At 38.2% G+C, this 27,692-nt stretch overlaps 1 protein-coding gene across 5 annotated transcripts in view; it reads left to right on the plus strand.

Annotated features, from left to right (window-relative positions):
- The window catches only part of EXOC4 (exocyst complex component 4), an 825,737-nt gene that overhangs the window by 227,164 nt on the left and 570,881 nt on the right, over positions 1–27,692 (plus strand). For all 5 annotated transcript variants that reach the window (XR_012432868.1, XR_001489711.4, XM_045387459.2 and 2 more), the window contains 2 exons: positions 1,003–1,148; positions 5,774–5,862. Coding sequence is in view for 3 of the 5 variants with exons in the window: in XM_045387459.2 (XP_045243394.2) it covers positions 1,003–1,148; positions 5,774–5,862 (235 nt within the window). In the remaining 2 variants the exon portion in view is untranslated. The remainder of the gene's footprint in view (positions 1–1,002; positions 1,149–5,773; positions 5,863–27,692) is intronic.

Here is a 27,692-nt window from a genome sequence, read left to right on the forward strand (position 1 = left end):
AGTCTCACTCTGTCACCCAGGCTGGAGTGCAGTGGCGTGATCTCAGCCCATTGCAACCTCTGCTTCAAGTGATTCTTGTGCTTCAGCCTCCCAAGTAGCTGGGACTACACTTGTGCACCATCATACCCAGTCAATTTTTTTTTTTTTTTTTTTTAAGTAGAGATAAGGTTTCACTATGTTGGTCAGGCTGGTCTTGAATTTCTGGCCTCAAGTGATACTCCTACCTCAGCCTCCCAAAGTGCTGGGATTACAGGCATGAGCCACTTTGCCTACCTAGTAGTCGATTTTTTAAAAGGCAATTGCTTTTCTTCTGTTGAAGCTCTCAAATGAGTAGTGGCTATGGAAATTCTTTGTAGGTCAGGACTTCTTAGCTTCCTGTGGCCTTTCTGTATCTCTTATTGGCAGGTTTGTTGTAGTGTTTATCCACTATGTGTAATAGTGAGTGGTAAGAGCATGGACTTCCTAGTCCACTAGGGATCACTTTACAGCTCTTGAACCTCTGTAAGCTCCATTTCTTTGTTTATAATCTGTGAATTTATCTGATAAAATTCCGTGCTTTAAAAGAGATAATACATTTTACATGGATTAACATGTTGCCTGCATCATAGTAAGCCCTGAGTAAATGTTATGGCATTGCTGCTAATGCTGCTGTAGTTCAGAATAGTGAGGATTAAATTGTGATTAAAGAGGAATGTTGATTCACTCACTCAGCACAATATCTAGCACATAGTAGATACTCAATAAAAACGTTCCTTTTACTCCCATGTTCAGATGCCCACCACACCTCTTCCCTATATGAATAGGTAACAAGTAAATGACTTACCAGCTATAATGAATCTTTTCTTAGATCCCCAACTAGGAAAATTAATGACCAGGTTAATATATTCCTGAATGTCAAGCATGAGGTTTTAGAATTAGATTTGCATGGTTTTAAAATAGTTTTTCTTAATAGCACATTAAAAATGTGTATATTAACATTAACTTGTTTATCTGGTTGCACAGATGCTGTTAACTGAGTACTTGGATATGAAAAATACTCGTACGGCTTCTGAACCATCAGCTCAACTAAGCTATGCCAGCACTGGACGAGAGTTTGCAGCCTTTTTTGCCAAGAAGAAACCTCAAAGGCCAAAAAATTCTCTTTTCAAGTAAGTATTATTCTGCTGGTAAGATAATAGGTGTTAAGAATTCTTAGACTGAAGTAAGATGACTTCCTACTTTATTGATAGCCATAACTTTCTCTAGCTTAAGTTGATTGAAGTAATTTAGAGGAAGTAAATATATGTTGAGTTTTATTTATTTTTGTTTTCTGTCAGGTGAAGTGGCTGTTTTGGGTATGGTGACTGGACTACCTGGAACTCCTAATAAAAATTTCTGGAACTTGTTTCAGGGAAGTTTTATTTAAAATTAAGAGAAATGAAACTCCCCAATTGTTTCTGGGGAATTTTATATGAAATGAAAGGAAATGAAATATGTCAGCCTTGAAAAAGCCCCAAGAGCCAAGAAACAACCTTTGTTAATAAAGTTATGCAAATGTTTCTAGCTAAGCAGTATTGGGCCTTATGTGGTTACTTGTTTAATAAAAGAACAATCTAGGTTTTTTTTTTTTTCCTAATTATTACTTTCGTTAACTCCAACAAGCCATGTGCCCAAAGTGTGTATCTCTTGGCAACAGCTAATAGTTAATAATATTGATAATAACTTCAATAATAACAGCTACCATTGATTGTTTCCTAGGTATCAGGCAGTATACTGGGTGAGTTTCCCAAAATAATCTCAATTAAACATACTTTAAATTGGATTATACTAAATTTCAGCAGCAGCAGTAGTAGCTAACGTTTATTGAGTTCTTACTAAGTGCTAATCAAGGCATTACATTATTTTCATAGATTATTTTATTTACTAATTACAACAACCTTATAGGCAAGGGTTGTATACTTTGTATACATAAAAAAAATTGAGACATGAATGGTTAAGGAATTTATATAAGGTCGCATAGCTAACATGTGGTAGAAGGAGGATTTAAATCCTGGCAGTCTTACTTTAGATCTATTTCTTTTGAGGGTTTAGTAGATATTTAAGAAGTTGTGTCTGTAAATATAAGCATGTAAAGTGACCACCACAGAAGTATCCCAGTATATTGAATTTGTTCTTTTTCACTAGTTGGAGCTCTAATACCTTCTATTGATTCACATTTGAGGCTTGTTTTTGTCTTAGATTTGTAGTGTTTTTAATAATTAAAGAAAGCTTCAACAGTTTATTTATTTTGTGATCTAGCAGAGAGATTTATTTAGTATGTCCCTGCCAGAAATGAAATCTATTCCGTTTATTGAATGCATTCCTTTTTAAATAGTTTTATTCAGAGAGTAGCTGCAATATCAGTTAAAATGCTTTAGGCTGCAAGTAACATAAAACCTTAAGTACAACAGGTTGAACTATAGGAAAGTTACCATCTCACATAACAGGGATGAATGTGGATGTTTCCTTAATTCAACTGTACAGTATCGTAAAGGACTCAGCCCTTTCCATCTCTCTGTATTGCCATTCTCAACACATTAGTAATGTTTTCTATTGTGATCACGAGGTGTGTCCAGTCCACTAAAGACAGTGTGGGCAAGAAAATAGCATGTGATTCTCCCTGTGAATCTGTCTCTTTAAAAAAACATATAGACTTTATTTTTAGAACAGTTTTAGCTTTATAGAAAAGTAGAGCAGGAAACACAGAGAGTTCCTTTATATTTCCCCGTTCTCGTTTTACCCTATTAACATCTGGTATTAGCATGGTCTGTTTGTTAGAATTGATGAACCAGTATTGACATGTCATTATTAACTAAATTCCATAGTTTACATTAGGGTTTACTCTTTGCGTTGCACAGTTCCAATGGGTCTTCACAAAGGCATAAGGTCATGTATCCACCATTACAGTGTCATGCAGAACAGTTTCACTGCCCTAAACATCTTCCATTCACCACATATTCATCCCTCCACCCTCCCTAACCCCTGGCAACCTCTGATCTTTTGACTATCTCCACAGGTTTTGCTTCTTCCAGAATGTCGTATAGTCAGAATCAGTGTTTAGCCTTTTCAGAATGGCTTCTTTCACTTAGCAGGATGCATTTAAATTTCTTCCACATCTTTTTGTGGCTTGATAGGTGTCTCTTTGTGTTGCTGAGTAACATTCGTTTGTGTGGATATGCCATAGCTTGCTTATTTACCTATGGAAGGACATTTTGGTTGCTTCCAACTTCTGGCAATCATGAATAAAGCTGCTCTAAACACTCATGTGCAGGTTTTGGTGTGACATAACTTTTCAACTCATTTTTGTAAATACCTGGGAGCAACATTGCTGGATCATTTGGTAATACTATGTTTAGCTTCATAAGACACTGTCAAACTGTCTTCTAAAGTGGCTGTACCATTTTAAATATTTTTAAATTAGTACTTATTAATTATCAATTTATTAGTCATTTCTGCTAGTGACAAAACTCTTTGGTAAGTTCCTATTAAGCTCTAGGATTGGGTCATAAGCCCATTACTAAATTAGTCACTGGCAAGGGGAAGCAGATCTCAGTGGTTGTCTTAAACTAGTCAGGTTCCTCTCTGGTGCTAGGTTTCCAGCTGGAGAGGAAGCCACTTTTTCTGAGCACATGACTGAGTAAAGAGCAAGGAAGTAGAATGCCCAGATGGAATCAGAGCTATACCAGCAAGCACAAAGATAGTAGAAGGAAAAGGTAGTTGGTAGAGGCAACTGACACTGTCTCAAATGCGCTTCACCAGGCTCTTTTCTTGTCTTGTCTTTTCTTTTCTTTTCTCTTCTCTTCTTTTCTCTTCTTCTCTCCTCTCCTCTCCTCTTCTCTTTTTTCTTTTCTCTATTTCTAGCTCAATTGAACCTTCTAAATATGGAATCATTGCAGAAAGCAGGCTTTAGGGTTTTTAGAGTTCATGCTCTCAACCATCACTCTGACTTTCAGCCTCAGTCAGACGGCATACACATTTTCAAACATTTAGCCAGTGCTTCTGAAGTTGTGGTATTGGAAAAAAAAAATAGAAATTGTTGGAAATGAACAAATTGTCTTAAATAATTATTACACATTTATTATTATTGGGCAGTAATGAAACTTATCACAGAGACACAGAATTAGGCCATTATTACAGATGTACTTGTTTCCAGTCTTGGTTCTATCATTGAGCCCATGTGAGTCTGGGCAGGTCTCAGTGCCTCTGGCTATAAAATAAGGAGGTGAGACTCAATCTCTAGTGCCTCTTTTACTGCAAAATTATATCAATCTGTGACTTGTCGCAGACATAAAAAGAATTCCTGAGTAGCAAAAATACATCAAGTCATAAAGGATTAAGATTTTGGCGAGCTGCAATCTGTTTTTATCACATATGTGAAGGACTTTATTACCCTCTTTAATTGCCCTTAGCTAAGGTTAATTAAGTTTGTTTAAGTCCTGCCTTATTGTGCTATGTGTGCCTCTCTATTCTTTGCTTAAGAGTTTATTTTTTTTTCTTTGTCATATCTGATCAATAGCTGTCAGCATGCTTTTTGGAGGTCAGTGGCTTCTTTTCTGCCCTTGACTGGCAGGTGGCATGTTTGAAGTACTGCACACTTTGCCTGCTTTCCGGCTGTTAGTACCCTCTTAGTTCTTGGCAGGGTGCAGAGAGGGGATCAAGTAACCCAAGTGTTTCCCTCACAGACTGACATTCATCTTGGTATTCATCTTCCTTGTCAAGGAAAGGATAAAGAAGACATAATTGAGAAAATGATGGTGTGCCTGCCTTGTTGCCAGAAACCTATCCCATTAGCACTGTTGCTTGTACTATGTTGCTGCTTACCCCTTAGTGGCAGTCATTCATAGAAGGATTCCTCCGTCTGGCAGGTTGTTATCCTGCCTTTGAAATCTCAGTTTGAAATGGAATCTCTTAGCACATCAAAGGATTTACTGTTTGATATGTCATAATTTTATCTGTTTTTTTCTTACTTGCACGTTTCTCTTAAGACTGATTTGTTTTTGTTATTTCTTTTTATAGTTATTATTTTAGGTTTTAGAAACCTGTTCTTTGTCATGAGTCTCTCGTTCTCCTTCCTTCACCAGTGTTTCTAACCTCTGAAATAGTTCCTGGGTAGGTGTGAACAATATTGCGTAGCTTGGTATTTTTGAGAGTATTTTATATGGTAGGCAGCAGGTCAAAAAACTAGCAGCCATTTAGAGAAGAAACTGTTTTTTAGGCCATTTAGGGAGAGACCATAGCTGCCTTGCTTTTCTGGTGCCGTTTTTCAGCCACATTTCTAGTATGTCCTTTGTCTAGTCCTCTACCTATGGGAGTTAGGCGCGAGTTCTGCTCTGAGGAGCCAGTGTGTCTGTGTTGGCAGATGGCAGTCACTGGTGACTTTTGAGCTGGATGGTAACGTAATTAGAATGACTTCATAGGATGCTCTCATTGCTGTATGTATAAGGATCCTGGCAAAGGCAGATGGGGGTCTGAAAGCAAAAGGAAGCTGGGGCAGATCAGAGTTGTACCAGTTGAAATGGAGAATTAGCAAAAGATCCAAATACGGTTGTAATGGAGCCTTAGCCAGGAATATCATTCATAAATCAAGGTCTGTGGCAGCTGGCCCTGGCCCTGTCATGGTATAGCCAAAGTGTCTTCATCACAGAACATCGGGGAGCACCACACAGACCAGAGTAGAATACTTGTGGAATACAGAGCTGGTCAGCCCTTACTCATTTTATACTTGCTTGTCTGTTTCCCCTATGTTTCTCTGCAGGTTCGAATCGTCCTCCCATGCCATCAGTATGAGCGCCTATCTGCGAGAACAGAGAAGGGAACTCTATAGTCGGAGTGGAGAACTGCAAGGTGGGTGATTGATTTTTCTCTGGAAAAATTAATTTTCTGGAGGAATATCTCCTTTATTGCGTGTGAGTTTGTTTCCTGAATTCACAAGATCCTTTCAAGATAACAAACATTTAATGACTTAATAATTTGTTTCGTCTATAATTTCCCAGCATCTGCTGCCAAGCAGGTAAAACATTACTGTGGCCATAGGACTCATAAACCTGCGACTGTTCAAGTGGGAATTCAAAGCAAAGAGAGATGAGGCCAGGCTTGTCTTGCTTAAACAGAAGACCCGAATCCAGTCAGAGTCTAGGAGAATGCTGGTCTTCTGCGACTGCCACTGTTACTTCTAATTGCTGTTTTTGACACCTTCTAGAATATTACAGGAGTACCTGAGATTTGGGAAAGGGAAAACGCAACCACTGTCATTATTGAAAGGGAAAAAGATTCCTCTAAATAGTATGTTATAATCGACATAACTGTGATACACAGGATCTTTGATACCCATGTGTGGTTACCAAAGAGTTGTAAGCTGAGGAAGAAAATATTTAGAAAATAAATGCAATATAAATAAATATATTAGACTGATAACATTTCCTTCTGTGACAAAAAGATGCTGATCATAGTAAATGTAATGAGTTACGAAAGATTTAGAGGTCAGGTGTGGTGACTAACACCTGTAATCCCAGCACTTTGGGAGACTGAGGTGGGCAGATCACTTGAGTCCAGGAGTTCAAGACCAGCCTGGATGACATGGTGAAGCTCTGTTTCTATAAAAAGATACAAAAATTAGTTGGGCATGGTGGCATGTGCGTATTCCCAGCTACTCAGCAGGCTGAGGTGAGATTGCTTGAGCCTGAGAGGCAGAGGTTGCAGTGAGCTGAGATCATGCCACGGCACTTCAACCTGGGTGACAAAATGAGACCACGGTTCAAAAAAAAAAAAAAAAATTTGGTGAGGGCCTGCTAAGTGTAAGACATCTTAGGTGTTGGAAGTAATAGAAGTTGGGTACAAAGAAATATAAAGCCTAAAGATCTAGTTATGAAAGTAAAGTATACATATGTGTGTGTGCATAAATACATACACACACACGTCAATAACAATATCAGGAAGTAAATACTAACAACTGAGTGTGTGGTATGGATAAATTGCTAGAGAAATTACAAGAAAGGAGTGATTACACAAATTATTTTATAACTCTGGGCTTTTCTCCATGAGGGATGGGAACAAATACTTTTACTGTCTTTGATACATTAGCATTTTGCAGTGACTGGCCTGTGTAATTAAATATTTAGTTTTTAAGACTCATTATTCTATACCACAAGACTATGAAGTAACCACTGAACCTTTCTTGATTTAAAGACTATTGCCTTGTCATTCCTAACTTCACCTTTGTTATTAATAGAATAACCTCTAAGTTTTTTCAGAGATGCTGCTGTACTCTCTCATAGTTACATCACAGTGATAGTTCTACAGCCCATATATGTGGTCACCAGAAGTACAAGCCTAGAAGTATGTTTAGGGTATTAGGAAGAGGAGATTAGCCTACCAACATTTTATTTAATATGAAAGGGTTGTCATGCATTCTGGAAGACGTGCAGCGTGCATGTCGAGAGTCTTGATGAAGAGGAGTACAGACAGTCATTAGACCTGGAACAAGTGAAAGGACAGAAAGGAGTGAAGGAGAGGGTGACCCATGCTCTGGCAGGCTGCTGCCTCCCAGGAGAAGAGGCTAGGCTGCCGACAGTGAAAGGAAATGATGATAACAGAACATACATTCTTGCAGGAGGTAGGATTGTGCTTGAACTGCCCTTAGCAGCTTATCTAAGGTTAGTGTATCTTCACATTCACGGTGTCCTAATTTTAATTTCTCTTCAGAGTTGCCTTAAGGAACAGTTTACATTTGCCTCCATATTTTCTCTCCACCTGTCTTCTAATACACATACATTTATTTGATGGTGACAAAGCGTCTCCTTTCTTCTTTTTTAGGTTGAGTCCTGATTATTTTCTTTCTTAAAAATTGATAAGCATTATCTGTTAGAGCAGTTATAAGGTCCCAGCTAAATTGAGTGGAAAGTAGAGTTCTGTGTGTTCTTGTCCCCACACATGCCCACCTTCTTCCAGTGTCGACATCCGGCAGCACAGTGCAGCCTTCCATTTGACCCTTCCAGATGAACAGGCAGAACATGTCCCTGTGGTTACATAGGGACCAAGGACCTCTCATCGCTCACTCACACTCAAGCATAATTAGTCAACAAGGGCACAACACTGGTGGCAGATTCTTTCTGCTTGTGTGAGTGAGAATGGAGAGCACTCTGTGCGGCAGGCATGGGAAGGCTTTTCAGCCCCGCCCCAGTGGTCCACGCTCTCTTGAGAGACAGTGTAGGGTGGCAGTGCAGAGTAGGTGGCTCTGGGCCCAGGTCGCTTCCGTTTAGGAACCTGGCTCCCCAGCACTCTCTTTGTAACCTCCGGCAAGTTCCATGGTCTCTGTGCCTCTTTTTCCTTTTCTCTAAATGGGAATAAAAGTAACACTCCCAACTTCATGAGGTGGTCATGAAAATTAGGTGAGTTAAGCTAGGAAGTGTTTCAAAAGGTGTCTGACATACACTGGATGCTATGCCTTTCTTCTTCTCCTCTATTTCTAGTACTGTGGTGTGACTCAGAGTTTTCACACACATTCTGTTTGTCCTTTCTGTCATCTGTATATGGCTAAGCCCTCCTGAGCTTTCCAAGTTAAATTTAGGTGTCACTCATTCAGATGGGCTTCCCTGCTTGTCCCTCCTCTCTCAGCCTGTCACAAATACACACACATTCTGGGGTTGTGGCCCCTGCTGTGTGTTACTGCCACATCTTTAATGATGTTCTGCTGAGTACTTTCCATACTGCATTGTGGAACAATGCTCTCTTGTTTGAGTTTGCCACAAAACTATAAGCTCCAAGGGTAAAATACTATTTTATTTCCTGTGCTTTGCACAGCACCTGGTACAAGAAATGTTTGATAAATACTGGTTGACTTAGTGACAGAATGAATGAGGACAGTTAGGATCTAAAATAGGATAGAGAGCACCATGGAGAGGCAGGAAGGGCCTGAAAGGAGCCACTTTCAGCTTTATAGTTTTCCATTAGTCTTTAAGTTGAAGGCAAAGTAGAGGGTATACATCTATGGTTTTGTCCTTTGCAGTTATAAGCTTTATTAAGTAGAAATATTGCCCTTGAGCTCTCTGGCCCAGGACAAAACTACTGTATGTAATTGAAAAACATTTTAAAATCTAAGTGACAGAGAAATTTTACTCTGTGAGGATGGTTAATGGAGAAATCACTATAATCTAACTAGGAATTTTCCCATCCTTCAAAAAATTAATTGAAATATGGGCTTCCAAGCACAAATCAATTGAACTTACCAGTTTTCAGCAAGGAATATTTCTGGTTACAATAGAAAAAAAGTAATAGTTAGCAAGCACATTATGTTCCTAATAACCATTAAAAATACTTTAGGTGAACTGACATATTACACACTTGGTGAGAGAATGAATCAGTGGACCAGTTTTTGTAAAAGTCTGATGATGATTCATTCAGGAGGGAAAGTTTCTCTGATGAATGCTTTTAACATTTCAACAGGAAAAAAAGAGAAGAAAATCATACCTGTCTTCCATTAAAAACTACTGTCCTTTTTCAATTATTCCATTAATCTGACTGGTCCAAGGACCACAATGAGATTTGCATTTCAACTTATCCCTGAAAAGGCATCATAATTGAATAATTCAGTGAAACCATAAGAGACTAGGGGAAGATTTTTGTTTCTTCTGTTAACACCATATAGCGGCAGGTTTGCTTCCCAGTAGTTTCGGTTCATAGGTCAACTGTTCCTTCCATCGCAGGGGAGCGGCAAAGAAATCCACCAGAAAGACAAAGTAACATTAAAAAGCTCAAATTTTACAAAAGTTAAGTTCCTGCCAACATTTTCAATTTATCATACAATTAGAAATGTTACTCAGTCTAACAACACCCAAGGGGATAAAAGGATTAAAAAAATGAGATTTCTTTGGTGTTATCAACCCATCTCAATAGGCTCTAACTGTTATGGTACAGATGGTTCATTATATAGTCTGCTGTTGGCAGTTGGGCTGCAGAGATGCGGGTGCTGCTTCAAAATGTGTGAGATACCAGGTGGAAATCTAACTTGTGGATGTGTCAGTGTTAATCATGGGCTTCCTGTGGTTTTAGCCTCTGCTGTTTCATTGTACTTAGACAGCAGTGTTGGGAGTGAAGAAAGATACAAGTTTTAATGAACATTTAATTTGAATATAGCTTCTCAGGTTTAATGTATAATTCTTCAGGGGAATAGCTAATTGATGAACACATTATCTGGTGAGGGTTAAACACAAAAAAAACAAAAAACAATCTAAAGACTGCCAGTCATGACCAAAATAAGGTCACGGGTTTATCAGTGACATTCTGCCTCAGATTTCTCATAGGAAAAAATTAGAACTGTTATCAGTCCTGACTACTTTAGGGGAATGTTGTGACTATTAACTTAAATATTAAATTATTAATATTAAAAATTTCTACATTAGAAACATTAGATTAGCAATGTTGATTTAAATGATAAAGTGGTGTTTTAAAAAATCATCTTGGGCCAGACACAGTGTCTTATAGCTGTAATCCCAGCACTTTGGGAGGCCCAGGTGGGCAGATCACTTGAGGTCAGGAGTTCGAGACCAGCATGGCCAAAATGGTGAAACCCTGTCTCTACTAAAAATAAGAAAATTAGCCTGGTGAGGTGTCAGATGCCTGTAACCCCAGCTACTTGGGAGGCTGAGGCAGGAGAATTGCCTGAACCTGGAAAGTGGAGGTTGCAGTGACCTGAGATCATACCACTGCACTCCAACCTGGGTGACAGAGTGAGACTCCATCTCACAATAAGTAATTAAATAAATAAGTCAGTAAATAAATAAATAAAAATTAAAAAATTATCATCATGGAGTTAAGAGTGCTCCATCTACTTCTTTACTTCCCATTTTCTCTTCAACTGCAGTCCACTGAGTTAGCTCTTCTCCGAGTCACCAGTGGTCTCTGCTTGGCAGACTTAGTATTAGCTTTTTCTGGTATTGATTTCACCTGATCTTACTGCTGTTTTTTTTTTTTTCTTATCCTCACGTTCTTTCTGAGTCTTGTCAAAAGTCTGTTGGAGTATCTCATGATTTGGTCCTGGGATTTCTTCTGTGCTCACTTTGTAGACTTTCCCCAGATGATCTCAGCCAAGACCAAGCTTCACTTGGTGCCTGAGCACAGCTGACCTCCATATCTGTGTCTTCTGCCCTTTTCTCATTATTTTCTGACCTTTTCTCGCATCCTGTCTCTCCACATTATAATTCTTTATCACAATATTTAAAACATTTTTCTCATTATACTTTTCTTAATATGTACATGTCTTATTAATTTCTTAACTTCCTTCACTTCCCTTGACCCAGAATGCAAGCCTTATTCACGGGTACATTTCAGTACCTAGGATAATGCTTGGCTTGAATTAGGCACTTAAAGACATATATGATGAACACATATGATTCTGTCTTTAATATCTCCTTATTTGTAGGTACAAGCCTACTTATTTGAGAAACCTAGTAGCTGTTTAAATAAACAGACTGGGAGTCCTGTGATTTATCTTTTCTCATTTTTAAGGACATTAAAGCTCATGAATGAGTAAGAGTATATTAATTGCCATTGATTCAAATAGAAATATATACTCAATTTCCATTATATTTTCTTTTCTATCTCGGGACTGCTTAATACTTCTGTTTTTATTCAATGATATTACCTTTAGAGTGCCATTTTTATTTCCATTAGTTTAATGAGTGGCCTTTCTATAGCCCTGACATTAAAATGTTCTGTAAATCTCCAACCACTTGAGACTTCACTTCTTTAAGATAATTTGTATTACATAGTAAATATGGACATACTAGCATAAGGAAAAACTGAGCTCTTATACTGACCTGACTTGAATTTTCTGAGTTTTTCTCTCTAATGGGTTGTTGGTGACTAGGATTGTGAATGCTTAATGATATTGTATGTAATTAATCTGTTCGGGGGTGTCTTGCCTTAAGAAAAGGTTTGAGATAGTATTTTAGATAGATTCACTCTGAGTTGATTATCCATTTTTACTAAAAGGATTTATAATAGGAGTCTCTTATATAGCAAGCTGTTCTATAATGGAGCGTTTAAGGCAATAGTTCACTTTCGCACACATTTTTGGGGTCATTTTGATTGAAGTGAGGTGCGTTATTTTGTATAGCAATATTACGCTCATGACGTATATTTGTTCTGCAGCCTTAAATATAAGAAGCACTTTCAAAACTTTATACCCTGAAGTTTGATTAGAAAATTCTTTGTAGCCTTCTAGAATTTGCTTAATGACTTCGTTAATAATAACTATGTAACAGTATGCAGGCAACATGAAAAAAAAGTACATTTTTTCTTCTGAAAATTGCATATAATTATCGCAAAATAACTTTTAATCTTTCATAGTTATCTTTTCTGTCTTAGCCTCTAAAATAGTGTTTAAAAATTGATTCCCCTTTTCTTCGTAGATTTATATTCTTGCTTTTTAGAAGAATGACCTTGACTTACTTATATGTATGATTTGTCTTATAATAAAGTTATAATAGAATTTTTACAAATGCTAATTTCTTTCTCTATCCCTAAGACGTTGTAACTAATAAATATACTTTCCTCAGGTCATGAACAGATTGCCTTATTTCAAATCATTTAGGAAATAAAATTATTCTTATGCCAAGATTGTTATCAAGTGTATTACTTTTTAGCCTTAATTGATATGATGTAGAAATTTATTTTATTTAAAAATATTCTTTAGTTATGAATTTAGTTTATACAAATTAGATTTGTTTTCTGAATAAATCTGATCCATGCATTATTTTGTCTAGCCAGTAGACAAACCATGGGTAGCTGAACCATGTGGAAGAGCCTGGAATTTACGATAACATGGATCTTTGAGAGTACAAAATAACAATCACAAAGCCCATTGCTTAGTAAAGCCTAAGAACCTCACTCTTGAGATAATGATACTTGGTCATCACACAGAACTAGTTGATGACATCTAACCTTATTTCTAAAAGGATTCTATTCATTCATACAGATGTGAGAAAAGAGGGAATGCTGGTAAATGAAATATAATGTATTTGAGTTTTAAAAGTTGAACAAATGCATTTCTCTATATTTGTATTATACTTCAATTATAAGGTTTTTTTAAAAAGCCAAATTTACGGCCGGGGGATGGTGGCTCGCTCCTGCAATCCCATCTCTTTGGGAGGCCAAGGCAGGTGGATCACCTGAGGTCAGTAGTTTGTGACCAGCCTGACCAATATGGTGAAACCCTGTCTCTACTAAAAATAGAAAAATTAGCTGGGCTTGGTGGTGTGTACCTGTAGTCCTAGCTAGTCGGGAGGCTGAGATAGGAGAATTGCTTGAACCTGGGAGGTGGAGGTTGCAGTGAGCCGAGATCGTGCCACTGTGCTCCAGCCTGGGCGACAGAGTGAGACTCCGTCTCAAAAAAAAAAAAAAAAAAACAAACAAAAAACACTAAATTTGTGTAAAAAGTTTTTGTTTTCAGAACAAAAACTTCTGAAACGATGCAACAGGGAAATTTAAAAGTTAACTTATATCTCATATTTTTAATTATTTGATTCACATTAGTTTTTTTAATAAGGTAGAAATAACAGCTTTGCTCATCTTATTAGACCTTTTTTAGGCCCACAAGAAGGTATATTTTTAGCAATTTTAATAGTTTATGTAATACCACTCATTATGAGTTAAGCCTTGTTAAAGTACAGAGAAGACCACCAACATTTATGGCATATAGTAAAGAAAGTAATTATTAGAAACGGGTGAAAATGCTGAATAATGAATTTATTATTGTCCCAATAAACACAATTCGTGAGATAATTTTATATTTGAAAATGAAGTTTGGATCCTTTTAAGAATACTAATAGTATTAATAGAAATTTTCCTTTCTGAAGGGAGCTATTAATTACCAAATTTCAGAGGAAATTTATGTAAAGTTGCAGATAGTGTGATATCTGGAAAATCAAACAATAGATTTTAGTGTTAGACAGTGCTTTAGAACTCATAGTCTAGTGCTTTTTAAATTCATTTTTAGTTATAGAACTCTTCTTCTGTTTCATCTTATTTCACAGTTCAAGGTAGACAACAGGTAGAAGTGGAGATAGTTTAACAAAGTGGGGTTGAGGATTCAGAGCCCCATCTGCCCCAGCCCCCACTTCATATTTTTCTTTTTCCTTCCTCTGTGTGGGCACCCAGAGTACTATTGAAAACACTGAAGACTCAGAAGCAGACTTATGGAAATATTATATGAGGGCGAAATGACGTTATAAAGTTTAGGAAGAGAACAGACCAGCCAATAAAGAATGGTGAGACAATTGATCATGCATACAGGAAAAAAAAAAAAAAAAGAAATCGGATTTGTACCTCATATCATTTAGGGAAATGAATTTTCTGTTGTTTTGTTTTGTTTTGTTTGTTTGTTTGTTTGTTTTTTGAGACGGAGTCTCTCTCTGTCGTCCAGGCTGGAGTACAGTGGCGCTATCTTGGCTCACTGCAAGTTCCACCTCCCAGGTTCTCGCCATCCTCCTACCTCAGCCTCCTGAATAGCTGGGACTACAGGCGTCCACCACCACGCCCAGCTAATTTTTTGTATTTTTAGTAGAGATGGAATTTCACTGTGTTAGCCAGGATGTTCTCGATCTCCTGACCTCATGAGCCTCCCGCCTCGGCCTCCCAAAGTGCTGGGATTACAGGCGTGAGCCACCGTGCCTGGCCGGAAATAAATTTTCAATAGGTTGATAAATGTGAAAGACAAACCTATTCATAACAACATTATTTTAGTAGCAAAAACTGAGAAACAGCTCAAATACCCATAGAAAGAAGGATGGATATGTAAGTTGTCCTAGAGCCACAAAGTAGAATACTATGTAGCAATGAAAATGAAATGAACTATGCTATACATTGAGTTGGTTGAATCTCAAAAGTAGTCATATAAGAAAATATTAGATTATATATTAGAAATTAGATTATATATAAAAATATGTAAACATTTATAATGTAATATATATAAAATCTCTATAAAGTCTAATATATAATATATAAATCTCATATCTTACACATGTAAACTTAATATGTAATATATATATGAATCTAGTATATAATATCTAATATATTTAATATATGTAAAATCTAATGTCATTTGTATGAAGGTCAGAAGCAGACAGGACTGAATAACCTGTTTCATAGGAATATATCCTGTGTGATAAAAAAGTGAAGAAGGTAAGGGCATAAATATAAAACTCAAGGAAGAGATCACCTCTGGAGAGGATGGAGAAGGGATGTAACCAAAGAGAGGAGCTTGTGGGGATTCAAAGATACTAGTAATGTTCTGTTTCTTAAGCTGTTATAGAAATATTGTTGTTTTATTCTTTTAAAAACTGTACAAATGTCATATGTGCTCATACATTTCATAAAATGTGCAGATATAAACAGTTTTTAAAGAAGTCTCTTAAAGCTTTAGAGACAAAACCATGTATGTAGTTTTATGTTCCCATTTAGAAATCCAGGCCAAATGTGGGGTTTTCTGGACAGCAGCACTTCCGTCGCAACTCCTGGTACGTGCCAAAGCTATCAACTACCCCTGAACTAGTACTGTACCTTAAGTCATTATGAGGAGACATCTTTGTGGTTAGAGGAGTTTCCTCCCAACTTACCTGTTCCCTCCATCATCCTCCATCTGGGATGGCAGACACCCAATATTAATTGGAGTCAGCAGCGATTATACTTTTGTTTTCTGTGTTAAATGACCTTCTGTTTATTTATTAATCCTGTGTAGATTTATTGTATGTTTACTTGTGCTGGATACTTCACTAGGCCCTCAGAATAAAATAATGAACAGGACTGTCTTTGAAGGCCAAAAGAAAAGAAAGGGACTATAAATGTGTCACTCAGATGGTCACCTGCCTCCCAGCATTTGTTCTCCTTTTCCTCCAAATCATAGAGTCCCTGATATTTTGCTAGTCACAGAGCCACCCAAAATAGGAACATTTCTAACTTTCCTTGCAGCCAACATGGACATGTAATTTAATTCTGACTAATAGGATGTGATTGAAAGTAATGTGTGTAACTTTGGGTCATGCTCTTAATGGGAAGAAAGGGACTGTCTTTCTCTCCCAGCCCAGCATGTGTGTGAAGGTATGAATATGAATGGAATGTGGTAAGTCCTCCTCCACCATGCAGGTGAGGCAGCACTGAAGGGAAGCTACAGCAACAAGACAGAGGGAGCCTGGGTTTCTGATACTGTGCAGTGCCATACCTCAAGAACTTCCTGGACCAGAGTCACCACATCATCCCAGACTTCTGCATGGGAGAGGAGTAGTTGTCTGACTTGTTAATTCACTAGTGTTTTGATTCATGTTACATGCAGCCCTACTTATATCTCAGTTAATTCAGCAGGAACACGAGTGATCACAGCTCTGTGATGCACACTATCACGGAGCTGTGTGTATGTATATGGACAACTGGGATGCATATAGAAGTTCTGGGAAAGGCAGGGAGGCATCTATAAATATTTAAAGCTTAAACTTGGTTATAACAGATGAAGAGAAGTTTTCCAGGTAAAGAAATTGAGGCAGGCATTTCAGGCACCAGGCACAGTACAGGTGAGTGTATGAAAGTGTGAGAGTATAGGCTCTTCTCTCATCAGAATTTCACAACATGAATCGGATATTTTTCTACTAATTAAGGAACTCAGTTTATGTATACAGATTTTTACTGATTGTAATTTGTTACTTTCAGGAGTCAGAGATGAAAGTACATCAAAGCTATTGTGAATGGCTTTGGCCATTGTTCATCCTAATAAGAGATTAAGAATTGATAAGAACCAATGGTGTACTGGTGATATAGTGCATTAATAACTTTGTGTTAAATGCACTTACTATAGCATATTATATTAGACTGTGCGTGGTAGCTGAGGCTGGACATATTGGTAGAGCTCCCAGCACAACCTATTTCTAAACTACCTTGAGTTAAAAATAGAATGTTCAGCTTGAACTGCAAGCGATCATGATGGCTGCCTGGTTCTATATAGAGATTGCAGAGCTCTGTGTGCTCACATCTGATTTCCAGCTTGTCATTTTGGTGTGGATGAAAACATGCATTAAGTTACTTCTGGCTTCCCCACAATTTTAAACTGGAGAAGCCCATATTACGGTAATATATGATAGTATGTATGAATGCAACATGAATATTGTAATAGTCATAATATAGGATGTTCATTCCTAGAATTGTGATGACATCTACTGAATTGCAGCCAGTAATTTGCATATTCATGCCCACTTAGCTCAAATAAGTCCCTGTTTGTTTGCACATTAATGTCTGATTTCAGCACCAGCTAACTCATTTACATATCCCTGTTCAGTTGGTTAGTGATGTTCATCTGTGGAATATTGGTGCAGCTCCGTTTGGGCTTTGAGTAGCTTGGGGAGTGTTATGGTTTAGCTGAATGATCACCTATTACTCATCCTAGCTTTTCTAGGCAAGGCATTTTACTTTTCTGAGCTCTAGGTTATTCATCTGTGTAATGAAGTTAATGCTGGTTAGTTCTTAGGGCTGTCATATCAGTTGACACACTGGAGGTTATGGTGTACAGTCAACATTTCTAGGCCAACTATATTCTGGGGCCTGTTCCTGGAACATTTTCTGTGTACTAGAGAGAGTTTTAGAGGAGTTCTAGATGCTGTAGAAGATAAGACATGCAAACAGTCACAGCTTCAGTGAATATTAGAAGTACTTTGGGGAGTACAGAAGAGAAAACACTCAGCATTTTCAAGGGAAGTCATAGGAAGTATTACAAAGGTGGAATCCTTACGCGGAACTGGTAAGATGAGTTGACACTGAACAAGGGAAGGGAGAACTCGCTGCAAGTAGGGAGAAGATGTGAATGAACACACAGATGTGTGAGAATTTCATGGAACTGGAAATAATTTGTTGTGGTTAAGCATCAAGTGTATGGGGAAGATTGAATATAGACAGGGAAGACTGGTAGGCAGATCTCAAAAGACCTGGTATACCATAGCAGGAAGGTTCCGGTTTTGTCCTGTGGGTGATAAGGAGTCCTCCAAGGGTTTAAAGTAGGAGAGTCGCATAATGAAACGTGCAGTTTGGAAAATGTTTTCTGATGACTGTGTGGAGAATGAATTGAGTGGAATGAGAGTGTACACAGAGGCAAGTTGTGGTGTTATTTCAGGTGAGAGCTTATAGAAGAATATTGAGGTGAGGTGGGAAGTGACCCAGAACCTATTTTGGAGGTAAAATCAGTTGGACGTGGTGACTCATTCTGTGTGGTGTTTCAGCAGGAGGGATGTGTTTTGGTGTCTTGGGTAGGTAATGATGTTATTTATTAAGATAGGAAATATAAAAAGAGGAGTAGTTTTTATGGAGCGTTAGGGGTAAAGATAGCGTTTCATTGTATATGCTTTTAGTTGTGTTTAGATCTGTCTAATCTAGCCTAATATAATTTTATTACATAGTCTAATCTTCTATTTTTCCTTCAAGTGTAAGGCTTTCAGCAGTGTGTGATTACTCATAACCATTACTCTTCCCAAGTTCAGAGTAATGGAGTTACGGTTTTCTTCCATCCCTTTTCCTCTTTTTATTTTTTAATTGCAAATACTACTTTCTCTTTTTTTCTAGGCTTTCATTGATATATTAGTTTTAGTGCCCACTCTAGTCTCTTACGAATATGAATTCTTTAATTTTTATTCCTTGATGTACCCTGTATTTTTATTATTAAAATCAAACTACTAGAGATGTTTGTTGATAACTTGCTCTGACTTTGTGCAAGTCACTTAACCAGTTTTCTCAGTTGCAAAGGGAAGAAGGTAAATGATTTTTTTGTTTTGTTTTGTTTTGAATCTCATTTATCTCCAAAGCTCTAGGTTCTTGGATTCTCAGTCACTTGCCCACTGTCTGTTCCTCAGGGCAGAGTCTGGGGACTAGTTAAGGTTCAGAGTGTGGTCTGTGGAATGTGACTTACTACCTAGGTGACTTGGGCACATGAACTCCTTCTGTGTGTCACTTTCATTTTCTTAAACTGTGAATATAATATACCTAACCTCATAGGGCCATAGTGATGATGAAATGAGTTAACACATGAAAAATGTTTAAAACTGTGCCTGGGGCCTGGCACAGTGGCTCATGCCTGTAATCCCAGCACTTTGGGAGGCCAAGGTAGGTGGATCACCCGAGGTCAGGAGTTTGAGACCAGCCTGGCCAACATGGTGAAGTCCTGGCTCTACTAAAAATACAAAAATTAGCTGGACATGGTTGCACACACCTCTAGTCCCAGCTACTCAGGAGGCTGAGGCAGGAGAATTACGTGAACCCAGGAGGCAGAGGTTGCAGTGAGCCAAGATCGCACCACTGCACTCCAGCCTGGGTGACAAAGCGACACTCCGTCTCAAAGCAAAACAAAACCAAAAACTGTGCCTGGCACATGTTAAGTACTGATAAATGTTAGCAACTCTTATTTTACCCATAATCTGTAGCACCTGGCATCATTCTTCACACATAGGAGGCACTCAGTAAATTTTTTTTTTAAATTAATGCACCAATAAGCCTGTTAATGGACAAGTAAGTTCTAGTAGTATCTCCTACAAGGGTCTCTAGAAACTCCTCCCCCCACCCCCGTTTTTCCTGTTTTCTTCTCTGACAGAAGTCTTTCTAGAGTGTTGAGAAAATGTGTTTACCTCAGAGATTGTCCCAATCTTGTAATGTTAAGTGATATCCATTTTGAGAACGTAGGTGTGATTCACATATACCTCTAACTAAGAGGGCCACACTTGGTGACCTTTAGTGAATTCGTCTTTCCGGCCTATATCCACCCCAGAGATAAATATTAATGGCCATAATGAACGTGGCCATTTTTCTTCAAAACCATTTGATCTGCAGAGGCACGAACTCAAAATTTTACTACACAAATAATTTAGGACGATAGGAATATGGCTAGTAAAGAAGTTAAAATGGAAAGGACAGCCCTTCTATATATGAATTAATGGCAGCTGAAAATTTGGCATTGTTTTATGTACATTATTGTTTTGCCTTCCTCTTGCCTCCAGCTTGACATCACTTTCTTGCCGCTTGTGAAAACAAAAATAAAAATGCAGTTGTAATCCTTTAACGGATTGGGCAATACATTGGTGAGGGAGAGCTTCTTTCTTCAAGTCTACAGATTGGAAAGCTGACCTCTTCCAGAAGTACCCTTATAGACACACTCAGAAATAATGCTTTACTAGCTCTGTGGGCTTCCCTTAGCCCAGTCAAATTGACATATAAAGGTAACCATCACAGAAACAAAGTTTGAAAAAAAAAAGTTACAGCTGATCTGAAAGGGAAATTTTTGACTTGGCTTGGAAAGCAAGCAATGAATTGTTTATGGATATCATTCCCCACAGCATGTCTGCTGAAAGAGGACTTAAAAACAAGGCTATTGGTGGGATGAATCATTCACTCATTTATGATTATCTACCATTTCTAGATTACAGGACTGTTATTGAGAACCATTAACTCCATATCCACTTAGATATGTCGTGAATCATTTTTTAAAATTCCTCAAGACAGGAACTTTTTCCATAAGAATTCTTTAACATGTAAATTGAGTGGTTGACTATCATTCCTAAATTATGGTGTTTCCCCTAACACAATAGATGCAGTTGCCTTAAAATAGATACAGAATTTGGTCTAACTTATTCTAACCAATTGAAATCCTTTGTCATCCCCAAATGATACTCAGTATGGTCTTCTTTTTACTGTCACTTCCAGGACATTTTTTTTTGGCAATTATAATGCCCAAGAGGAATAATTAACTCTTTTTAAGTAACTGCTACTTTTCTATCTATTTTAGTTGGTTTCTGTTTAGTTATTAGCCATATTTGTTGCATTTTACACTTTGAAATTTGTAGTTCCTATAAATACTTTTAGAAGTAATAATAATATACTTTATATTAAAGAAAATTGAGTGTGGCATGGTGGCTCACGCCTGTAATCCCAGAACATTGGGAGCCCGAGGTGGGTGGATCACACAAGGTCAGGAGTTCAAGACTGACCTGGCCAATATGGTGAATACAAAATTAGCTGGGTATAGTGGCACATACCTGTAATCCCAGCTACTTGGGAGGCTGAGGCAGGAGAATCGCTTGTGGCTGGGAAGTGGAGATTGCAGTGAGCTGAGATCACGCCATTGCACTCCAGCCTGGGTGACAAAAGTGAAACTCTGTCTTCAAAAAAAAAAAAAAATTTGTGTCTCTAACACTGGAGTTTTAGATGCCTGTATACTGAATCTTTTCTGTTCTTTCTCCCTTTTTTAAACCTTAGTTTATTTATTAATATTATTATTATACTTTGATTAGATTTCACTTATTATTGAGGTGAATGTACCTGCAGTGAAGTGTGTAACATGCACTCATCTTAGATGTACAGCTGAATTCTTGCACACATATATTCCCATATAACTACCACCCAGAAGATTTCCCATACTTCTTACCACTCCCTGAGGGTCAACACTATTCTGATTTCTAACTCTATCTCTTAGTTTTGCCTGTTCTTTAACTCTAAATAAATAGAATCATACTGCGTTTTGTGTGTCTGGCTTCTGTAACTCAACAAAATGTCTGGCACATTCATTCTTCCTGATTTGCATATCAGTTTTTATTATTGCATAGTATTTTATTCTATGACTATAGGACAATTCATTCATTCATCTTTTAATGGACTTTCATTGTTTCCACTTTGGGGCTACTATAGATAATTATCCTATGAACAGTTGTGTTACAAATGCACTAATTTCTCATGGGAATATACCTAGGAATGGAATTGTTGGTTCATGACATCGGCATGTGTTTGGCTTTAGGAGATACAAGCATTTTACCTTTATAGAAATTGATAAGAAATTGTATGACATTATCAGTTGCTCTACATTCTCACTAATGTATTTTTATGGGCTCAAATTTTTACCATCCTCTTGAGTGTGTAGTATACCTTCTTTTTTTTTTTTTAAGAGTATACTTTTTTTTTTTTTTAAGACAAAATAAAAGAGTCTAAGCTTTCCTTACTTCTGCACCCTTCCCCTGCCCCCATACTGGCAGGAATTTCTGGATTTGATTATTTGCTATTCAGGCTGTCTGCCAGTTTACTGATTTACAGTACAGCTTTTTTGTTGTTGTTGTTGGTTTTTTTTGAGATGGAGTCTTGCTTGTCCCCCAGGCTGGAGTGCAGTGCACCAGTGTGATCATAGCTCACTGCAGCCTTGACCTCCTGGACATCAGGTGATACTCCTGCCTTAGCCTCCCAAGTAGCTAGGGCCACAGGTGTGCACCACTGCATGTGCCATCACACCTGGCCAGTTTTTTAACTTTTTTGTTGAGACAAGGTCTCACCTTTTTGCTGAGGCTGGTCTCAAGCTCCTGACCTCAAATAGTCTTCCTGCCTCAACTTCCCAAAGCACTGGGGTTACAGGCTTGAGCCACTGCACCCAGCCAGTATAGTTTTTCATAGTTCAGTGATCTTGTATTCTTTCTAGAAGAAGTCCTGATCATGTTCATACAGATTCTGCCCAGAATTCTTTAGTGGCCTTTCTTACTAGAAATCACCTACCATATTTCTTAGCACCTTCAAGGTGGAAGATAAAGATATCTCCTCTCTTTCAACTTTTTGTAATTTTTTGGTCAATGGTTTTCTAGTTGGAATGGTCTTTTTATTGCATCTTTATTACTGATATTCCCACTGGTAGTAGGCAGAATTCTAGAATGACCCCAGTGACCAGACCCATGCCCATGTATTTATAATTTTTCCCCTTAGTGTGGGTGGTATCCATGATTCTGATGGACTGTCACTCTCAGGGTTAGTTTTTTTATATGGCAGCACTGAATGGATTTTGCAAGTGTGATTAAAATCCCTAATAATTTAAATTTGAGTGAATCAAAAGGGAGATTACCCTGCTTTGGCCTCACACATTCATTTGAACGCTTACAAGAGACAAAAAGCAGCAGAAGGTGCTCTTCTGTTAGCCTCAAAGTAGTAATTCTTGTGAATAGATTAGGCCATGTTGTAAGGACCTGGGGTCATCTGTCTAACAGCCAACAGAAAAATAGGGGCCCCATCCTATAACCGAAAGGAACAGAATTCTCCCAACAATCAGAATGAGCTAGGAGGAGGGCCCTAAGCCTTGGATAAGATTGTGACCCTGCCTGACACCTTGATTTCAGCATAGTAAAACCCTAAACACAGGACTCAGCTAACCCATGCCTGGACTTCTGACCCACAGAAATTGTGAGATCGTCAATTTTTGTTTTTCTAAGCTGCTAAATTTGTGAAATTGTCCCTTTGAGACTCCCATGTAGTTCGTAAGACTGATGGATGAAAGTTGCTAGACTAGCTCTCTTGTTGTAAGAAAGGAAAATACCCTACCCTACCCTACCCTAAATTTACTCCAAATGTCTGTCAGTCTTTTTTTTTTTTTTCTTTTTGAGACGGAGTCTTGCTCTGTCGCCCAGACTGGAGTGCAGTGGTTCTGATTGCGGCTCACTCACTGCAACCTCTGCCTCCCAGGTTCAAGCAATTCTTCTGCCTCAGCCTCCTGAGTAGCTGGGACTACAGATGCCTGCCAACAAGCCTGGCTAACTTTTGTATTTTTAGTAGATATGGCGTTTCACCATGCTGGCCAGGCTGGTCTCAAACCCCTGACCTCGTGATCCACCCACCTCAGCCTCCCAAAGTGTTGGGATTACAGGGGTGAGCCACCACGCCCTGGCCAAAGTAACACCTTTGCCTCCCTGTCATGGAATCAAGCCCCGGTCTCCCACGTGACAGGCAGGGATACCGCTATACTAATGAGGAAGACACATCTGTCAGCCTTGAAATATCTCCTTGCCCCTCCAGTTCTCTATGGCTTTTATTTAATTTGGAAGCTGAAAGGGGCTTTGGGAAAGGATGGAAGTCTTACAGGTTTTCTCTGTTACTGTGGGCTTTATAGTATGAGATACCCATTTTGAAAATGTTTGTAGTTATAGATACAGTAAAGACATCATTGTGATGATAGCCCCTGAGGAAGGCAGCACAGATTATCATGTTACCTTCCTGGGCTGTCTTATGAGCACCCGGCACTGAACATACCCAAATGAAACTCATGATTCTTCCTTCTCCCTACCACTCTCAAACCTGCTTTTCTTTCAGTGCACCTAATTTTGTTAAATGGCACTGTTGGTAAACCTGAAAGGCATCCTTGACTCGTCCTCCTTTACCCTAGACAGTTAATCTGTCACCAGATCCTACTGATGCTGCCTCCTAAGTGCCTTACAAACCCACTTACTGTTTCTTTTTTTTTTTTTTTATTTATTAATTACTTTATTTTTATTATATTTTAAGTTCTAGGTACATGTGCACAACGTGCAGGTTTGTTACATATGTATACTTGTGCCATGTTGGTGTGCTGCACCCATCAACTTGTCAGCACCCATCAACTCGTCATTTACTTCAGGTATAACTCCCAATGCAATCCTTCCCCCCGCCCCCCTCCCCATAATAGGCCCTGGTGTGTCATGTTCCCCTTTCCTAGTCCAAGTGATCTCATTGTTCAGTTCCCACCTATGAGTGAGAACATGCGGTGTTTGGTTTTCTGTTCTTGCGATAGTTTGCTGAGAATGATGGTTTCCAGCTGCATCCATGTCCCTACAAAGGACACAAACTCATCCTTTTTTATGGCTGCATAGTATTCCATGGTGTATATGTGCCACATTTTCTTAATCCAGTCTGTCACTGATGGACATTTGGGTTGATTCCAAGTCTTTGCTATTGTGAACAGTGCTGCAGTGAACATACGTGTGCATGTGTCTTTATAGCAGCATTATTTATAATCCTTTGGGTATATACCCAGTAATGGAATAGCTGGGTCATATGGTACTTCTAGTTCTAGATCCTTGAGAAATCGCCATACTGTTTTCCATAATGGTTGAACTAGTTTACAATCCCACCAACAGTGTAAAAGTGTTCCTATTTCTCCACATCCTCTCCAGCACCTGTTGTTTCCTGACTTTTTAATGATTGCCATTCTAACTGGTGTGAGATGGTATCTCATACAGAATGGGAGAAAATTTTTGCAATCTGCTCATCTGACAAAGGGCTAATATCCAGAACCTAAAGAACTCAAACAAATTTACAAGAAAAAAATAAACAACCCCATCAAAAAGTGGGCAAGGGATATGAACAGACATTTCTCAAAAGAAGACGTGTATAGCCAACAGACACATGAAAAAATGCTCGTCATTACTGGCCATCAGAGAAATGCAAATCAAAACTGTTTCTTTTTTAAATGTCCCTAGCGGCCAGGCACAGTGGCTCATGCCTGTAATCCCAGCACTTTGGGAGGCTGAGATGGGTGGATCATGAGGTCAGGAGATCAAGACCCTCCTGGCTAACATGGTGAAACGCCATCTCTACTAATAATACAAAAAATTAGCCGGACGTGGTGGTGGGCCCCTGTAGTCCCAGCTACTCGGGAGGCTGAGGCAGGAGAGTGGCGTGAACCTGGGAGGTGGAGCTTGCAGTGAGCTGAGATCATACCACTGCACTCCAATCTAGGTGACAGAGCGAGACTCCGTCTCAAAAACAAACAAACAAACATAAAATGTCCCTTGCTTCTACACAGGTTCTAACTGCCATCATCTCTTGGTTATTCTTGCTTCTATCTCTTATCCCTCCAAACCATTCTTTGTACCAGAACTACAGTGAGTTAAAGGTGGTTAATAATTTCTTATGTACTTAGTACTAAGCCCCATGTCCTCAATATGCCTAATAAAGTTCTGCATGATTTAGCCACCACTATCTGCAGCAGCTTCTTGGCCCCTTTTGAAAATCATAGCATTGCGGACTTCCCAGAACATGCTGTGCTTGTTCAGGCCTTGGAGCCTCCTTGCATGCTGCTGTCTGTACATGGAATTGGCTTCCTTCCATATTCTTGATAATTAATGCCATCTTTAAGCTAATCTTCTCTGTATAATAAGAGTTTTATATAATGCTTATTAAGTACTTACCATGTGTCAATCAGTATTCTGAAACATTTTACAGGTAGTATATCTTCTTCTTTTATTCTCTTAACCATTATTTCCTTCGGGAAACTTTTCGGAAAAAAAAAAAAATTACCCCAGACCAGGTCAGCTTCCTTCTTTGTAGCACATGGCATACTTACATTATTCAATTGGCATACTTAGTTATTTAATTATTTGCTGTTGTTTGAAATGTGTATTTATCATTCATTTTAAGTTCCTTGCAGTCAGGGACCAAGTCAGTATATACCAATCACTAGTATAGTAAGCACCTAATACATAATCATGCTTATTAAAAGTAAAAGAAGTTCAATATTATTAAACAAATGCCTGAATGAGACAGTAGCTTAGGTATTTTCCCTTCAAGTTTAGAGGTTTTTTCCATAAGCGGATAATACTTGGAGATATACAGGAATATATCACAGATTAGATTATATTAAGAAGGAAGCTAAGAGAAACTAATGTTATTTGAGAGAAGAGCATGAAGTGACTGAGATGGAATTATTTAGGGTATATACATAATTATTTTGTTCTCATAATCATTTTGTCAAGTAGGCCTTTTGATATGGTTTAGATATGTGTCCCCACTCAAATCTCATGTCAAATTGTCATCTCCAGTGTGGGAGGTGGGGCGTGATGGGGGTGATTGGATCACGGGGACGGAGTTCTCATGTAAGGTTTAGCACCATCAATCACCTCTGTGCCGTTCTTGTGACAGGGTTCTCCTGAGATTTTTCTCTTGCTCCTGCCATGTAAGACGTGCCTTTACCTTCTGTTTCCCTTTTACCTTCTGCCATAATTATACATTTCCTGAGGCCTCCCCAGAAGCAGAAACCACTATGCTTCCTGTACAGCCTACAGAACTGTGAGCCAGTTAAACCTCTTTTATTTGTAAATTACCCAGTCTCAGGTATTTCTTCATAGCAGTGTGAGAATGAACTAATATGCCTTGTTATTTCATTTCTTTTATAGCTTAAGGAAAAAAAACATGGCTCATGGAGATTAAGTAACTTGACCAAAGTCACAAAACCAATGAAGGACAAAGTTGTTACATAATAGTTTTGTTATATAGAGTTTGCAAAATAACTTGCATTTGAAATGGCTTGTGTATTTTCCACTTTATTGAGATATTTTCTATATAATCCACATTTATTTAAAATGAACAATTTGATAAGTTTTGGTGGATGTATACACCTGTGAAAATAATACCACTATTAAGATATAGAACATTTTCATTACCTAGAAGTTTCTTTGTGTCCTTTTCAGTGTTTCTCCCTCGATTTCAAGCCCTTGGTAACTGTTAAAATGTTTTATGGCATAATAGATGAGCTTTTGACTTCTAGAATTTGATGTAACTGGAATCATAGAATAGACAATTTTGTGACCATCTTCTTTCACTCCACATGATGATGTTGACATTCATCATCAGTGTTGCATTCTTCAGTAGTTGTTCCTTTCACTGCTGAGTAGTACTCTATTGTATGGAGATACCATTTATTGCTTATCCCTGCAGTTGTTGATGTACGTTTGGGTTGTTTCTAGTTTTTAGTTATTGTGAATAATGCTGCTGTGAACATTTGTGTGCAGGTGTCTGTGTGGGACAGTATTCCCTGAGGAACATGTAAGAGTGGGATTCTTAAGTCATATGATTAGTGTATGTTTAACTTTTAAAGAAATTCT

Source organism: Macaca fascicularis, chromosome 3, assembly GCF_037993035.2.
Source record: "Macaca fascicularis isolate 582-1 chromosome 3, T2T-MFA8v1.1".
NCBI classification, from domain to species: domain Eukaryota; kingdom Metazoa; phylum Chordata; class Mammalia; order Primates; family Cercopithecidae; genus Macaca; species Macaca fascicularis.